This window comes from Acanthochromis polyacanthus, chromosome 18, assembly GCF_021347895.1.
Source record: "Acanthochromis polyacanthus isolate Apoly-LR-REF ecotype Palm Island chromosome 18, KAUST_Apoly_ChrSc, whole genome shotgun sequence".
In the NCBI taxonomy this organism is placed as follows: Eukaryota; Metazoa; Chordata; class Actinopteri; family Pomacentridae; genus Acanthochromis; species Acanthochromis polyacanthus.
Window position 1 is genome coordinate 6,826,618 of NC_067130.1, and position 18,701 is coordinate 6,845,318.

The window sequence follows — 18,701 nt, forward strand, 5'->3', positions numbered from 1 at the left end:
TGTCATTTAATTCTGCATGTCAGAGGAGTATCTGCTTTAGAGATCTTCCCCTTCTTGGGGTGGGGCATAGAGGGGACTCAGGAGACAATATGTAGAGCAAGAGGAAATCTTTGTGATAACATTTTGCCACCTGCAGCTGTAGTTGAAGTTACAGGTGTAAGCTGTTCACCTGTTATTTATCTGCAGATTGGTTGTAACTTTACCTGGTAAATGCTGAATTACAGATCATGACATGTGAACTACAGAACCGGGTTCGTTTCTCTGGGTTATTTGGTCTCATTTCAGTGTTGCTCCTCATTTTAATCCCCATGAATACCCCCAAAACAGTCCGGTGCAGACTGCATAAGCCCTCCCCCCCTCCTCTTCCCCAATATCTCACTCTAATCCTGTCTGGTAACCACATATCTGACTGCCTATGTCAGTCTATTTCATGGCTATTGTTAGAATAAATTATTGTAATATGCCTCAGATTTAGCCTGCTTACTTTTTCTGTTAGAGGGTCTCATTACAGTTCTTATTGGTTACAAGTCTGTGTGTCATAGACTGTTCTGTTAGGGAATGGGACGTGGCTGTTGCTATGCTGACACCAGGAAAATCTGCACTGCCGATGTAACTAAAGAAATCCGATCTTCATTTCCAAGAGCTGCAGTGTTTTGCACTCCTTGTTTTTGCTTGTTTCATCTGACACGCTGCCACTTTATTTCCTCACGTGGCACGGTTGGCAGCGTTTTGACATGTGGTTTTCATGTTAAAAATACATTGTTGTGGTTTGGCTCTGAGCCTGAGGAGCAGTGGAATCTATAACACAAGAACAATAATGAGGCTGATCAAAGGCATCACATCCCCACTGCCCACTTCTATTAAATAGAGCACATTTAATAATGTGCACTGCTCTAAATCAGACTGTGTGCCCCGCATCGCACAGTAATGGGTCCTAGTGATCCATGTGTGAAATGTAACCATAAGTGCAGCTTCTCTTTGAAGTAGAAACATGGAAGCAAGTGAGGTGCTAAATTTGGAAGACGCCTCCGGGGACATTTTTGACGTGTTTGTTTTCTCTCGTATTCTGTGTTTTAACAGCCATGAATAATTTGTTTATACAAAGCGTGTTTTGATGGGGTTTGTGGATGTGTTTTATATGTGTACATGGATGCAGGTGTCCTTCCTGCGTTTGTCTGTGCAAGGAGCTGTTGACTCTGACATGGAAAGAGCAAAGAAAAGGATCAGACAGTAGCACATACATCCACCATGACTCTCAGTTTAATAGGATGTGCGGATTTTTATTCCTTATTACATAACGTGATTTTATGCGCTTACCAATGGGCCATAGCACCATTATTAAATGAAAGGGAGTGTAATTTATAACATCAGATTGCAGAGCTTTATGCCTTTATTGTATTTATTATCAGAATGTATTTTTTAAATTTAAATTTTAATATACATGTGCAGTAATTTGCTGATCATTTTTTCTAAGGATTCAAACAAACATTTTTTTGTGAAAGCTAATGATGCACGCTCTCCAATCCTTTTACATCTTCAATTGACATTTGCACATTATCTTTATAATAATGTACGTATATTTGGCGTATCTACCTACTGTATTTAGATGCATATTTATTTTCTCTGACCTTTAAATGTCTTTTTGTGAAATACTGTTGTTTTTGGCCCTTGACACCGTGTCCTCTTCATCCCTTTTAGCCCCGGCCTCCCAACCGGCCGAAACCTAAGATGGCAGCATCTCCTGCATCAGCAGTCAAGCTGTCAGCTAGTCGGGGAACATCTGGTGCCAGGAGGAGAAGGACGCGCTGTCGAAAGTGCGAGGCGTGTCTGCGGACAGAGTGTGGAGAGTGCCACTTCTGTAAAGACATGAAGAAGTTTGGTGGGCCGGGGCGAATGAAACAGTCCTGCATCATGAGGCAGTGCATTGCTGTAAGTACACAGTGTTCAGTAGGGAATGCCCTTGTGATTCACACACAGTGTTTGCCATTTTGGGAAAAGGGCCTTTAGAGCTGAAATGTAAAAATATTGGTCGCAGTTTCAGAGCTGTTTGTTAAATAAAAGGTACAAACAGTGGGTGATTAGCTTAGCTTAGCATAGCACAAAGACTGGAAACAGGTAGAAAAAGCTACCTACAGCACTTCTAAAGCTTAGTTAAAACAATATATCTTGTTATGAAATTATTTCAAGTTAACTTTTTGGTGTCTTGATGTCATCACGAGTTTGAAAGGCAACCAGTAAGAAAGTCACTTCACCTGGCCGAGTGATAGTTCAAACATGTAACCTCTTGTAAAACCATAACTTGTCCATGAGCTACAGAGGCATTTAATTTAACATTAATATAGAGCCAGGGTACCTGTTTGCCTGCTTGGAGTCTTGCCAGTCTTTTCTTCAGGAGGAAATGACATCATGTGGAGCAGGTCATGTGATCTGGAATTAACACACTTCCTGGAGAGGTGTTTTTGTAATGGGGAACTTAGTGGAAAGTGATTTCTTGGACACAGATACAATTTGTTGTTTTCCATATAAAATTTGATATATTTCCAAAAAAGAAATATCTGTCATGATTATCTCAATTTAATAAAAAGAACACAATCAAAATAAGTTTTGAATAAGCTCATTTTATTATTGTTTAGCTAATTAGAAGGTGGTTGGTATTAAATTGGGATGGTTATTTAGTTGATTTTTAGTGATATCCTGTCATTTCTTTTATTAATATTATGGAATAAATTGTGGAATTAGTAAAGGCATGATCATAATGAGCATAAAAACTTTTTTTTTTTTTGCTTTTAATAGAAATGGATGTAAGATATATCCCACTGACTTAAAAAGTCCCTCAGTTATATATTGACCCTACTTACTAAGTCCCTGTTTGTTTCCAAGCATATATCCATGATCGTTGTCACATCGACAGAATAATGCAAAAGACCCTCTTTTGAACCAGCATTTGTTTGTCCACCATATTTCTACAGTAGCTGCTTATTCCAGGCTACTGTATAAATATGATGAGCTCTCTTTAAAAGGACCTTCACAGACACACCAGTTTGCACTTCAACGATCAATGAAAGCATAATTAGTAATGCCATATTCCATTCCTGTTAATACACTTCCCTTAGTCCTGCACACAATGGTCCTTTAACGGCTCCTCAGCAGATATAGCTTTCCTTTATTTGCGAATACTTGATTTTGAGTGCGCCCATGTGGTTGTGAAGTAGTTGCTAGGGTGTTCAACATGGTTGCTAGGGCAGAACAACATGATTGCTAGGGGGGTCCGGGTAGTTGCTATGGTAACCATGAGTGGTTGCTAGTTGCTATTTGCCGTTGGAGTTGGCACGTGTAATACTAATAATGCAAGTAGTAGTACGTGCAGAGGTGTGGGCTGCTGCAGTAGTGGGGTCGTGTAGAGATGGTTGTGTTTGAATGTTTCAGCACCACGGACAGAGACCTGCAGAGATGAGCTTCACTGTTCCTGCATTACAGATGATGAATGAGAAAGGCTTGGCTGTATGACCACTATAGGTTGTTTATTGTTTATTAGGATCCCTATTAGCTCCCACAAGTGGTTGCTAGTCTTCCTGGGATCCACACATAAAAATCAAAAATCTCCAAACATTAAAACATACATAACACATTACAATAATGTCCTATTAAAAAAAAAAACAAATCTAACAGAGTATGCTATAAAACGCAACATCTAACAATTATTGCTGAAAAAGGAGTTGTGTAATCTTCATTTTATACAGTAATTTGTTATTAATGTCTCTGATGTTCAAAGGAAGATGATACAGTGAGAGTGTCTTGGCATTTGTCCTATTGTCTGACACTCGTGGTTTCAAGCTCTTATCAATTGTGTCTCACTTTTAATATATGCAGATATGTTTAAACCACCCTTGATGTTCACTTACCTTAATACAATTTAAAAAGCAGTACTCACAGTTAAGTGTGTTCTGCCGTCCATCACAATCTGCTGTACCGCATTGGCCCATTTGTTGGTAATAATGCATCTATGTGGTTGCAAACTGGCTGTAAACATTAAATAGGTTTGAAGAGATAAGGCTGAAAAGCATTAAAGCAGTGGAAGAAAACAGCAGCAAAAAATCGCTTATTTTAATGTATGAACAGATCATTATATTGATGTTCACTGTCAGGCTGGAATTACATAAAATTACCAATTCTTATGTCACAAAGAACAGCAATTTCCAATTTCGTTGTACACTGTATAATGACAGTAAAGCACATTCTTCTATTCTATTCAAAGTTACCAAAGAGCCAAGCACTCACACCTGTAGTGTCACAGAGTTTCCTTTGAATTGTTATTTTTTGGATGCTTTATTGTTTATAACAGAAAAGCAAGAACATAACAATTACAGTCGACATTCATACAATATTACAAATTCTCTTATAAGTGAGAATTTAAAAAAAACCTTGTCATTGTGGTTTCCAGGTTGTCACAAATCATGCATTAAACACTCTTGACCATTTGCCCCATCTAGCATAACAGAGTTCTGGTTGTAGCCTTAACATGAATGTTAGCCTCTCCAACTGACTTCAAGCCAGTCCTCAACTTTTGGAGGGTCAGTTTGGAGCCATTTGCAAGTGATCCCTTTTTTTTGCTGTGGAAATAAGAATTTTAAGTAGATATTTGTCATTATTTGTCTGGTCTGTAGGTAGATCTCCAAAGTACAATGTTAGCATTGTTTGGGATATTTTAAAGCCTAAAATTAGTTTGATTTTCAGTCCGACTTCAGTCCAATAAGGTCTTATTTTTATACAGGACCAAAAAATGTGTGTATGGTGAACACCATCCTCACCACATCCCCTCCAACATGTAGAACTGGCTGAATTTATCCTTAGTTGTTGCTTTGGAGTTCCAAAATATCGTACCATGTTTTTCCAACTAAACTCTCGCCAGCGAGCAGAGCAAGAAGTGGTATAAACGGTCTTATACGTATTTATTTATTTCTCCCAGTTTGTTTGAAGTGTTGTTTAAACGCTGACTGATGTTGTCAATGTTGCACTGAAAAGTATGCAATAGTCTGGGAAACGGCCGATGGCAAGAATATGTTGTTCTTTCATGCAAATGGGACTTTAATTCAGTAGCCTGTCACCAGCTGGGCATTAAAAATTACTTGTGCAGGGCTTTTTTTTCACCAGTAGTCCGAACACGCCATTAGGCTCAATATCACTTCAGTGTTACATCAGTCAGTTTGGATTTTTATTCTTTGATTTTCTAGTTGAGTCATGCCAGTCGGCTGTTACAAGTCATGACTGTGAAGTATTCTTGATCTGTTTCATTATTCACCATTCAGTGTTTTATACTGACAGAAGTGTGGGTTCACTTTTGTTCAGAATTGTCCTGAAAGAAGACAATAATTTGATGCAGCAGCCTCAAACTCTGTGCTTTTTTTTTTTTTTACCAGCCTGTCCTGCCCCACACAGCGGTATGTCTAGTCTGTGGAGAGGCAGGAAAGGAGGACACAGTGGAGGATGAGGAGGAGAAGTTCAACCTCATGCTCATGGAGTGCTCCATCTGCAATGAGATCGTTCATCCTAACTGTCTCAAGGTAAATTCCTCAGTGTCAAAATCTATTAAACCACGATTTTAGAGTTCCTGAGCTGCTGTTTGTTCACTGTTAAAGAGTCTTCGTGCTTTTGTTCAGATTAAAGATTCAAATGGAGTAGTCAACGATGAGCTGCCAAACTGCTGGGAATGCCCAAAGTGTAACCATGCTGGGAAAACGGGGAAAGTAAGCATCAGTATGGACTTTATTTTGCATGTCTCTTAATGATGAATTAATTAAACAGCTGACTTTATCTGAGGATCCCAGAACAAGAGAAATAAAGTTGTCTCTCCTTTTTTTCTAACCTTTTGGCCTCAAAGCAAAAAAGGGGGCCAGGGTTCAAATACGCGTCAAACCTCCCCGGCTCGCTGCTGAAAGAACCTCGACTAAACCGAGATCCGAAAGAGGAGCCCGACCCGCCCATGGTGGCCACAACAACGGTCACTGCCTTGACTACGACATCTGCTGTGAAGAGAAAGGCGGAGCGGGACGTGATATCAAAGAGGAACGACGAGGAGCCTCCAAAGAAACGCCCCCCCTTGCTGTCTCTGGATGGCATCCCCCGACCAAGACTAGAGGACAATCCGCTGAGGAAGAAGAGGAAACTGTTTGACACCAATGATGAACCTGTTATTATGAAAAAGAAGGTGAGACCCTGACTTCTTTGTTACCTTCTTAGTATTCTGAGTGGTGTCCTCACAGTTTGTAACGCTTTCTGCCAGGAATTAATTCATTGTGAATTGTTTGTTATGAATATTACAAAGGGGACAGATATAGAAAATTGAGAATGAAAGAATTAATCTATATGAAAATGTGCAAATCAACTAGAGAAGAATTTCTCAGACTTTGGGTTGAAACTCTGATTGAAATGCAGACAGTCACAGGCGATTTCTTAGAGCAATTTGTTTGCTGTGTTTCTAATTAAAAATTAATGAATGTTTTTGAAAATATGTCAATATTTTTAAATCCATTTTGTGCTCCCTTAACTCTGTCAGAAATAGACCACACAGAAAAAATGCAAAAAATAAAAAAAACATCCTCAACTTCACACCAGTACTCTGATGTTTCTGATTAGTATGTTCCTTTTATTGTTTTTCAGAAGAAGCTTTCAAAACTGGAAGATCCGTTCACTTCAAAGCTGTTGCGGCAGATCAAGACAGAGAATGATCATGGTGATGAAGACGATGACCAGGAGGATCACGAAGAAGATGGTTTGTCCTTGGAAAGGATGCATATAAAAGAGAAACATGAGTATGATGATGAGGACCAAGAAGAGGATGCTGAGGAAGAGGAGGCAGTGACAAAAGAGAGAGACAGTAGTACGGAGGACAAAGCTAAGGTCCTGCTTAACCCACTGCTGAGGACATCCACAGCCAGAGAAAGTGACCAGTCCTCCTCCAACTCCCCCAGAGCCGGACCAAGCAGCGAGTCAGGAGAAGCTCAGGAGAGGAGCTCTGCTCAGCTCAAAGCTCGCCATCAGCGTCGCCGTCTTCCAAACAAAGAGGGAAATAAAGAGTTCAACCAGGAAATTACCAAGACGGAAGACTGTCCGAGCAACCAGAAGCATGGCTTAGTGAAGACGGAGGACATCCCAGCCAATCACAACCGCCGACCGCTGAAGAACGAAGACTGTCTGACCAATCAGAACCGTAAACCACTAAAGACGGAGGACTCGGCCACTAATCAGAGCCGCAGAGCTGTTAAACTGGAGGAAAGTGTGGCCAATCAAAACAGACAACCACTAAAAACGGAGGGCAGCTTGGCCAATCAGAACCACAGACCGGTAAAATCTGAGCCTGAGAATGAAGTAGACGAACAGAAGCCCAGATGGCCTCTTAACAACGGCAGCAGCGATCTGGGCGACTGGCTGAGGCACCGGGGGCGGGAGGTGAACGGGACGCCACGTGGCTACTCGCCGCTCGGCTGGAGCAGAAGCACGCCGATCACACCCATGTGTCCCCGGCCGCTCCCCTGCCGGTCGCCACCAAAATGCATCCAAATGGAGCGCCACGTGATCCGGCCGCCTCCCATCAGCCCTCCGCCAGACAGACTGCCGCTGAACGACGGCGAGGCGCACGTGATGCGACGGGAGACGTGGATGACGGTGTTCAGTCACCTCACTCACAGAGATCTCTGCGTCTGCATGCGTGTCTGCAGGACCTGGAACAGATGGTGAGTTCAAGCTGCCCTGTGGAGTTGAAAACATTGTCTCCTGCACTTCGTCACACGGCGTTCCAACGCACGTGTCTGCTGTGTCTCCCATCAGGTGCTGTGACAAAAGGCTCTGGAAGCACATCAATCTGAACCGCTGCAAGTCCATCACGCCTCTCATGCTGAGCGGAATCATCCGGAGACAGCCAGTAGCTCTGGACCTGAGCTGGACCAACATTTCCAAGAAACAACTCAGCTGGCTGATCAACAGACTTCCAGGTAAATAAATCCAACAACAAGACAGGGTTTCTGCCGGGCATTAAAAGCATTAATAGCCATTAAGTTGATGTTGCGAAAATTAAGGCCTTAAATGGAATTAAAAATCATTAAATTAGATTCTCAGTGGCATTAAAAATACTTTCTGCAGTTTTCAAGAAAAATATTTGACAATAATAATATATAACTATAGACTGCGATTCGTCACATATGTACATCCCCGTAAACAAGCTGAAGCATTCCGATAACTGTTCCGGCCGGTCGGGTACGATTGCCAAAAGCTGCTTGTTTTTAAAGTGGCCGACAGGTTGGACCAGGTGGAGGAGAGCTGGGAAAGGGTTGAAACGCAAATTCCAGCAGAAATGGCTAAAAAAGGTGGATTTCAGAGAATGACTGCAGCCTGTGGGTGGTCGGGGGGGTTTCTGGATTCAGAAATAGTGGAAAGCAGAGACAGATTTCATATAAAAAACATCTTTTACAAAAAACCAAACCTGTGTAATTGGTTGAGTTCACGGTCGTAGCATTAAAATGGTATTAAAAGGCATTAAATTTGACTAGCTGATTTCTGCAGAAACCCTGCAAAAAACAGCAATAGAAATAAAACACGCTGCAATTTTTAGAAGAAAGAAGTGAAATTATTCACTTTTGAGGTGAGGGTCTAATGAGATCTAATTTTGAAATTCAGTCTCACCACACAATTATTCTAATGATAGTTTTGCTTTAAATGATAATGAACTGAGGGTCTTATTTAGAAAAAAAAAAGCTTCTGCCATCTTTCTTAGTGCTTGTAAAACCTTTTATTTGACAGGTTTATTATAGAGATGCAAAGACACATTGATTCACCTCAACAGTGTCCTTTAACCAAATGAACCGTATACACAGTATAACCTTATTCACAGTTTCTGTTGACACATTTGCCGTAGTGAAGACTACATGTACTTAAGGCAGCATGGCTCTGTACCCTCTAATAAAAACGGTTGAAAAATCTTTCAGGGCTTCTTTTGCGATACCTCCCACTAAGTTTTACTTTCTCTCAGAATATTTTTGGCGTCTCCCTTGATCCGTGTGCGCTGTGCTGTTCGGGTACAATTGTGTACAGTTTAACAAACTGCAGATGCTACAGAAAGGAGAGACTAGTTGACACGTTACGTGGCCCATTTCTTGCTTACTCCTTTCAAAAAGCAAAGCTGCATCAGTGTGGAGCTGCTGGCTGTGAGCGATGCTGCAGCCTGGATGTGAGTGGTTGAAGCTGTGATCGTGGATGTAGGTGTTGCTTGAACTTTGAGTTTTATCTTCTATGACAGAATATAGATTTCATGACTTGGATATCATGAATTCATTACAATCAAGGGCGTAATCCTCAGTCAGGAGTGCAGAAGAAAGGAGAAGTGTATTTACTTTTAGATCCTGACTGGTTCTGTATTCATGTAATTACCGCTGCTGTGAAGACGCATTCGTCGTTTCTGCTGCTGTGTAATGCTGCAGTTATTTATTAAACCCAAAGGTAACAATCTGAAACAATAGTCTCTGCTTCTGTCAGTGGCATCTGAAAGACAAAGAATCAGACGTTAACCTAACATGTTCCGGATGTGCCTGAATCTCCCACTGTGACCCCCGGAAACGACGTGTGTCCATGTTCATCTGGATAATGTGCTGTATGCCAGACAGTGTAATGGATAGAGCTACGATCTGAGGGAGAAGAAAAAGAAGCAAAATACATGGAAGTTGATTTGTGATGTTGCAGAGCTCAGTGTGTGCACCTCTGCTGACTCCAGACATTCAAACTGTGCTCTCTGCAATTTTCATTATGGGCCGATCTTTGTGCAGACAAGTCAAGAAAAACCCGAGTCACGGAAAACTGCACTCAATGTAAAAAATAACTTTAATTCCTGTTTTAGCCTACATCTACAGGCTTGTATCTATCTGACTCCCTCTGATGCTCCATATGAGGGTTATCTCTGTTACATTTGTCTTGGGGATCAAAAATATTCAAAGTTCTGCTCTAAACAAACTCAAACTGGTTGTCGGTTGAGCTGGGTCAAATCGCTTCTAGTTACTGAACAGAACATGAACCTGCTCAGTCTTTTAAAAACGGAACAATGTCGTTTCTTCATGTGTTCTAGAAATGTGTCCAAAACATAGCATGCTCAGATGTTAAAAAGATGTTTAAATGAGAGTTTGACTATTATCTCTGGAGTTTTGGATTTCATAGAGCATGAAAGTGTTTCATTAACGTTCTCCCATAAGGCTCCTCTGTACAGATAATTGTTTCCCAGAGGCTGCTGAATTTTGAAGGTTTACATGCTTTTCTTTGTTACTTACATGCCTCTTTTCTGGATCGTGCAGTTGTTTAGATAAGCATACCTCCCGCATCTGTGATGGTTTATTTTTGTGACCTCAGATTAGCTAAATCTCTGGGGACAGAGAACTGAAAAATAGGCCAGATTTCTTCCTCATAATGAACATGAGATACATCTCAGTATCCTTCACTTGCCGTGTAACCGCTTGTGTCCACGTAGAACAGAAAACTAGAAATAGGTGTATCTACGCTGAGGCTGTGTGTCCTCGTCTTCCTGCAGGTCTGCGGGTGTTGCTGCTGTCAGGATGCTCCTGGGTGGCCGTCTCAGCTCTCTGCACCTCCAGCTGTCCACTCCTGCGAACTCTGGACGTTCAGTGGGTCGAGGGTCTGAAAGACGCCCAGATGAGAGACCTGCTGTCGCCTCCTACAGATAACAGACCAGGTACCAGCCTGCCCTATCAGGCAGCGGGAAACATTAGTTGGTTAATAAGGAAACCATGACCATGAAGTTATAGGAACATAATGGAAGAAAAAAGGAAACGTATGCATCACATTGTGTACGGTTTTTTTCATAAACTTCTGTCCATTCTTGGAAACATGCAGTACGACAGATTCTGAGCTGGTAAGTCATCAGCTGACGAGGCTGAAGCACAGAAAAGTTAAAGTTTATGTGCTGAACAAAATGTTTTTCTCATTATCGACAAATTATATGAAAAGGATTGTAACTGCTGGTCGCTGAAAGAGTCCTCGCTTCGTACTGATGTCCACAAGAAGGTTTAGTCTTAACAGAAGCTGTATCACTTGGTGGGACCATAGACTGTATATATAGTGGATGTAGCATCTGGCTCCAGAATTGAAGCCAACCTGGAAGTGTCAAAAACTTGTAATATCACGCCGTCCACTAGGGTTGGCTCCAAGAAGCTTTTGCTCCATAGACCCCAATTCATTTTTGGAAAAAATAAAATTTGATAGACTGATGTTCTACGGCTCAGGATTTTTTTCCCGTTAGTTTTCATGGTCAAAATGAGAGATCAGGTGGCCGATCTTAAAATAAATCAATACTGAATTTTAAATAAATCGTTAAAGTTGGCGGAGCCAGGGGGCGTGGCTATACTTGATAGACAGCAAGAGAAGCCTCTGCGGTAAAATGTGGGCGGGATAAGAGAGTCCTCAGCCAATCCTGCCCCTAGTTGCTCTCCGGTCCAGTCTGTTTGATGACGCTTTTTACGTCACTGGCTCCAAAAAATCCAAAACGGCGACCAGGAAGTAGCAAAATCCGGGCTTCATTTTCTCGGCGTTGAAACCAACGGGTGACGTCACGGTTAGTTTACGCCTGGGTGGGACACTGTGAAAACTATAAACACAAACATGACAATATCACATTTGAATCATGAAATGGCAACAAAACAAATACTTTGTCTCTCACTTCTCTCTAAAGAAAGTATACAGTTCTATGAGAACTCTTTCAAAGTAATAGTTACCGTGTTCGCCTGGATGACCAACAGAAGGCAAATAAAAGCAGACAGGATGTAAACTTGGCCACTTTTGCACCTCACGTCCGTGCTGTGAGTCACATGACATCCAATACAACTTTATTAATCAGGACAAATAAATCAAACAGCCCTAGACTAAAAATAATTATTTTTACCAGGACAAAATGACCAAAAATACAACAGAACAAATATTCTAACACTGCTTTCCAAAATAAAATTTACCTTATGATCGTAAAATGACCAACTTCCTAAGTTGTCATGGCAACCTAAGGGCTCTTAAACAGTGTCAGCTACAAGAACAAAAATAGATAAATAATACTTTCAATACTGTACAACTTCCCTACTCTGTGACTCAGTCCCAGAGCCGTTGGTTCCTGTCTCTCCTCGGTTGTTGATTTAAACCCTAAAAATGTGTCTCTGTGTGTCAGAGTTACATATTTAGAAGCTGTAGCTCATGTCCAACTCGCTGTAAAACTACTCTACGCTGCACAAGGACACGTTGTATTGGAGTCATTCAGCCACACATTTAAACTGGAGACTGATTCTGAAGAAGAAGAATAATACAGACAACCTACCTAGAGAGTGGACAGCATTGAATCCTTGCATTTCTGTCATTGGTACGCTGCAGTTTCAAGGTGGAAATGCTCTGCAGTAGCATTTGCCGTTTATTTCATTCAGGATTCGTTTTCCAGCATTCAAAAAACACCATCATGACAGATTAACAATGTTGGTTTTCATCGGGAAACTTAAAAAGGGGATCAAAAATACACAGAATACTTTCCTGAAAAGGCTGACCTGTGTAATTTACAGCAAATTGCAGTAAACAGTGCATTTGAGTGGACTGTTTTCAGCTGTGGATTAATGTACGGTTGGTGCCCCAGCTCCGGTGAAGTGTTCAGTGTAATACAGAAACATGTCAGCTGGAGCAATGGCGTGGCTCACTGATGCTTTTTTAATGTGGTTTTTAAGATTGGAGCTCTACAGCACAGAGGAATAAGCTATATCAAGCTTTGGATGCACAGAGAAAGAAATGTAAAGTGAGAAGGATCACCTAATTGTTGAGTTTATTCTTCACAGTGGATTGGTTAACTGTAAGAAGAATGTCTTCAATAGTCTAACTACATTGACTTTATACAGTAAATTCTCTGTTTTTTCTCTATCCCTCTGTTAATCTCCTTCCTTCTGTGTTTTTAAAACATTTTGCAGGTCAGCTAGACAACAGGAGCAAGCTGCGTAACGTGGAGGACTTGCGTCTGGCAGGGTTGGACATCACGGACACGTCTCTGCGCCTCATCATCCGTTACATGCCGCTGTTATCTAAGCTGGACCTCAGCTACTGCAACCACGTCACCGACCAGTCAGTCAACATCCTGACTGCTGCAGGGACGACCACCAGAGACTCACTCACTGACATCAACCTGTCAGGTACGAGTCGGTCTTTGTAGACCGTAAGTCTGCCTGTATTTCACTTCCACTGCTGGCTTCTGGCTGGATGTTGAATTTGTTAGATGCACATATTGAATTATCCTCTCTGCTTCCAGGGAATGTATACATCAATAACAAAGATGTGAATTGAATATTTACTTGTTGCTGGTGTTCTGCAGAAATTTACATTACTACGGAACATTCTGCAAAGTACCTGCTTAGTTTTTACATTGAGTTCTGATTTTGCTAGCAGAAACTGATAGCAGGAGTTGAAGTTAAAGTTGCAATGCAGCATATTGTGCATTTAGATTAAGGGTGTTCACCTCATTTTAGTTCACATTCAGCCCAGTTTGATCTCAAGTGAACAGTAAAATCAGGGCATAATAACCTAGAAATAACCACAACTCCAATGTTTGCCTTTGTTTTAGCGCAAAATATGTACGTTCTGAAAATGTTCTCATTTTTGTAATTATCTGTTTACGAAACATCATGAGCAACCTGAAATTTCTTAGGAAAAATGAGATCAACTGCAAAAACATCATGGCTCATTTCATCATTTACACATTAAAGCTTCCAGATCAGAGTGTCTATAAAGGTACAAAACATTTAGTCACAGGTATCTGGAACTGAGCAATGTTGTGTTTTACTTTATGATCAAAACAACAAAAGTTAGGCCAAAAAAAAGGCAAAGAAACAACTAAAACAGGAAAGAATATTACAAAAACGAAACACAAAGCGACAAAAGATGGACAGTGGCACAAATGAAACACAAAACAACAAAAATGAGACAAAAAACAACAAAAGCAAAACACAAAATACTAAAAATAAGACAAAAAACACAAGTGAGACAAAAAGGAAACGCAAAATGACAAAAACATTAGAAAAACAACAAAGGTCAGACAAAAAACAGGACAAAGTATGACAACAACGAGGCACAAAATGAGAAGTGAGCAGTAAAGTATTTTACTTTATGATCAAAACAACTTGTCATGGTCTATAAATTATTTTAAATGTATAATTTTGCAGCTAAGGTCTTCTCTGTAATTTTTAAACTCTACAAAGATTGGACCCTCTGGTGGGCCAGATTTGGCCCGCGGGTGATTTTGGCAAAGTAATATCACTGTCAAACTGTAATTCAGCAAGACATATTTTAATAGCTTTTCCCAAAACCAGGATTTTTTTATGAAAGACACTGTAGGAAATAAATCTAAACACTTAAACTCTGATGTGGGAAAGTATGCTAACTTCTTATTCACATAAAACACAACTAATACAAAAATCCTTCAATAACTGCTACCTTTGTGAATGTTATCGTCTTCAGCTGATCATCTTCAGCCTTCCTGTTGTCTTCATTTACCGGCACCAAAAATATTGTTTTCACATCTGAAAAAAAATCCAGAAATTCAGCTAAAGAAATTCCCCAAATTTCTGAAAAATTTGAAAACCTTCAGGAAGAAAATTCCAATAATTCTTTATAATTTTCCCTTAAAAATATATTTTAAAAAAATCCCCCAAATTTGGCAAGAAAAGTTTTGTAAGTATTTTCACAAAATGAGCAAAAATCTTCTAAAAGAAATCCTAAAAATATCTAAAGTGATTACAAATATATCAGTAAAACTTCTAATATTTTCTTTAAAAACTTCCACAAAAAAATCAACCAAAATCCAGTGAAATTCGCTGGATTTTGGTTGATTCTTTTCTGTGAATGTTCTGAAAGAAACATTTTTTTTCCCTAAAAAATGCTCAAAAATTTCTCAAAAATGTTGACAATGTGGACATAAGAAGTTTCACTGTGAAAATATATTTTTTTACACATTTTCAAACTTTAAATCGGGTCAATTTTGACCCTCAGGACGACACGAGGGTTAAAGTCCTACTTAAGGCTGTATTTTCTGTAACCGTTTGTTCAATCATATGCATGAAATTACCTCAGCATGGGTTTAATCGTGTATATCAATGTGCAGAAATGCAAAAGAATAATGAGTTCTGCTTTTCTCACTGGAATATAATTAAATGTTAAAAGCGGAGAATCAAAGGGTCATTATGGAAACAGCTGAAAGGAAAATAAACGTTGGCTTCCCGGTGCAAGTCGGTGGATTTATCCCAAAACAGTGCTCTCCGTAATGAGGCTTTTGGATTTAATGTCCTGTTCTAAAAGGCTGATTAATCCATGCGTGTGCAGAGTTTCTGTCAGCACAGGTGACCCGTTAATTTTCTTCTAACCCAGTTTCTCCCTGCAGTGTGTAACAGAGTCACAGACCAGTCGCTGACCTATTTCAAGCGCTGTGGAAGCATTTGTCACATCGACCTGCGATACTGCAAGCAAGTGACCAAGGAAGGATGCGACCAGTTCATCGCGGAAATGTCTGTGAGCGTCCAGTTTGAACTGATAGAAGAGAAACTGCTGCAGAAGATCAGCTAGGAGGACTGTGTGACATTCACAAGCGGTAAAACTGCTGTCCACATGGAGGCAGCAGACGACTGTGGAGAGCTGATGTAAAGGGAAGCTGCACTGCTCAGCCAGAATGTAAAAAAAAAAAAAAGAGAAGAAAGTCTTGTCCAGTGAAGGCAATATGACGTTTTTTGTTGTTGCACCTGTTTATAAGTTATTTATTCTTTATATTGATCGTTTATGTATTGTATCACGATTATCTTTTGGTGTTTATAGACTATTTTTTGTTCCAATGCAAAGTTTATTGCATTATAGATTAATATTTTTGTATCAGAAAGTGTTTCATACATTTATGTGCAGTATTAAATGCACAACTGTACAGTATCATGGCATTGAAATTGATAATCGGTCGGCATTACTGTTAAGCTCTTTATCGTGGAGAGGCAAAGGTCTGCTGATTTGTTGCCAAACTGTAGGATGGTAGCTTGTGTTTGTGTGGGTGTTTTTTCTATTATGTTATATGTGCCAGAGCTCTGTTTCCTATTAGACAAAGGTACTGTATATTTTGTTTTCCATATGACGATACCATTTGGATGAGATATCTAGTAGAAAAGTTTTAACAGGTTATTTGCACTGATACGGCAGATGTGAATACTCGAATGTATTCTCGCATACACTATACAGTGTACAGTGTATAAAGCATATTTTTTCAACACTAAAACGTTCTGCTAATTTTACTAACAGCTTGTAGTTAACGGGGTTATATTAACGCACACCGACATCTCCGCCGGTCTCCTTTAGTATTATCGGTGCTTTGTGGAAGGAAGCGTTGAAGCTCTGCATGCAGCTAAGAAATGTTTACACCACAGTCAGTAGATTTAGTAACTGTTAAACAATATAACCATCTGTTTACGCCAGTCCTTAGCGGAACTCCACATAATTAGACAATGAGACTAAGTGTTGAATTAAAATAAAGAATAAGCAAAGCCGAGGAATATTACTTTTGCACAAATCTCTCATGTGATAGACGTGACCAGGTGGAGAAAAAAGCAAGCGGTTCTCTGCTTTTCTTTGTTACTTAAAAAAAAACAACAGCAGTGAATCTGTCTGGTAAAACCAAGAGATGATCGCAGGGTTCAGAAACTCCAGTCCATGTATGTTATTCCCTTTTTTCTGGCGAGCGAGCAGCAGAATTTGTGAACGATTTGTGCAAAATCTAAAATGAAAGAGGCTTTTGTTTTTTCTATATTGTTGGATTCCGCTGAAAGAAACATGTATAACACTGGTTCTGTTCTTAAGTTTTATTATTTATGACCTTTTGAGTTTAACTTCTGAAAAAGCTTCATCGTAGCTCATGGCGTCATTCGGTAGCATCGTTCTTACTGTGTTCATCATTTTTATGTTTCAAAGTCATTCAGAAATTGTGAATTCAGATTTTGCCTAAAAACATACTAACTCAACACTTTAATAATTGAAAAGGTTTTCATTTCTCTTTAAAGCTCAAGTTTTTTCTAAAGTCTTTTGTGTAACTTTTGAATAGCGGTCCATGGCCGTACAGTTCGGTGGATGGGTTTACATTAAAGTTTTATGTTTTTATTAAAAGACCATGCCTCCATGAAATATTTTAGTACATTACTCCAGATCTATCTATCTGTACATACTGTACACGTAAAGCCTTTAGGAAAAGTTAAGTCAACCTTTGAGATATTAAATTCATTTTAAATACTGAGCTATGTGTGAGTTTGGTCCTTTGGGTCTGGAAAGAACTTTATATCAATAAGGAACATGGTTGTATGTTTATGCTGGATATTTAGTGAAAGGTTGCCACATGCCAGCTACAACTAAAATAAAATTATAGAACGAGAAAAGCACTTGGAGAGCGCAGTGCTCCACCAAGGCTGCTCAGTCGACGTATCATTTCCGATGGATGAAATATCCATCCATCCATCCATTCTCTATACACCACTTTATCCTCACTAGGGTCGCGGGGGGTGCTGGAGCCTATCCCAGCTGACTCGGGTGAAGGCAGGGGACACCCTGGACAGGTCACCAGTCTGTCGCAGGGCTACATATACAGACACACAATCACACTCACATTCACACCTACGGGCAATTTAGAGTAACCAATTAACCTCAGCATATTTTTGGACTGTGGGAAGAAGCCGGAGTATCCGGAGAAAACCCACGCATGCACAGGGAGAACATGCAAACTTCATGCAGAAAGATCCCAGGCCCAGGCCGGGATTTGAACTGGGGATCTTCTTGCTGCAAGGTGTAAGTGCTAACCACTACAGCACTGTGCAGCCCCTGGATGAAATATTTCATAACAAATTACCTTGTGCTGTGCACAGGTAGGTGTTATGCATGTGCATGTTATGTATGGATACCGAATTGCATGTAAATTACTCTTGTAAAGGTCTGTTGATCAGTTCATCACTTTTAGCAAGCCTTTGTTTTGCTAGTGTTGAAATAACCGTTCCTACCATGCATTTATTTTGAAGGCATACATGCCTTATATATTTGTGAAATTTAAACTGTGATGGAACTGTTTCCTTGCAGAGGAAAAAGAGATGATAGGGATGACATACTAAACTATGACATTTTTACCCCATTTTGGACGACATACCAAACTGTGACGTTTTTGTGTCATTTTGGACGACATACCAAACTGTGACGTTTTTGTGTCATTTTGGACGACATATTAAACTGTGACGTTTTTGTGACATTTTGGACGACATACTAAACTGTGACGTTTTTGTGTCATTTTGGACGACATATTAAACTGTGACGTTTTTGTGACATTTTGGACGACATACTAAACTGTGACGTTTTTGTGTCATTTTGGACGACATATTAAACTGTGACGTTTTTGTGACATTTTGGACGACATACCAAACTGTGACGTTTTTGTGACATTTTGGACGACATATTAAACTGTGACGTTTTTGTGACATTTTGGACGACATACCAAACTGTGACGTTTTTGTGTCATTTTGGACGACATATTAAACTGTGACGTTTTTGTGACATTTTGGACGACATACCAAACTGTGACGTTTTTGTGTCATTTTGGACGACATACTAAACTGTGACGTTTTTGTGACATT

General features: G+C 40.0%; 1 protein-coding gene across 2 annotated transcripts in view; it reads left to right on the forward strand.

Moving 5' to 3' along the window:
- LOC110951505 (lysine-specific demethylase 2B) overlaps positions 1 to 17,323 on the forward strand; it is a 29,688-nt gene extending 12,365 nt beyond the window's left edge. Inside the window, exons 13-21 of one of the 2 annotated variants that reach the window (XM_022194598.2) lie at positions 1,699 to 1,929; positions 5,418 to 5,561; positions 5,658 to 5,744; positions 5,870 to 6,205; positions 6,658 to 7,730; positions 7,825 to 7,988; positions 10,565 to 10,726; positions 12,984 to 13,202; positions 15,443 to 17,323. In XM_022194598.2, coding sequence (XP_022050290.1) covers positions 1,699 to 1,929; positions 5,418 to 5,561; positions 5,658 to 5,744; positions 5,870 to 6,205; positions 6,658 to 7,730; positions 7,825 to 7,988; positions 10,565 to 10,726; positions 12,984 to 13,202; positions 15,443 to 15,624 — 2,598 coding nt within the window. In that variant the 3' untranslated portion in view covers positions 15,625 to 17,323. The remainder of the gene's footprint in view (positions 1 to 1,698; positions 1,930 to 5,417; positions 5,562 to 5,657; positions 5,745 to 5,869; positions 6,206 to 6,657; positions 7,731 to 7,824; positions 7,989 to 10,564; positions 10,727 to 12,983; positions 13,203 to 15,442) is intronic. The other variant, XM_022194599.2, reaches the window with a different exon arrangement.
- The last annotated feature ends 1,378 nt before the right edge of the window (positions 17,324 to 18,701 follow it).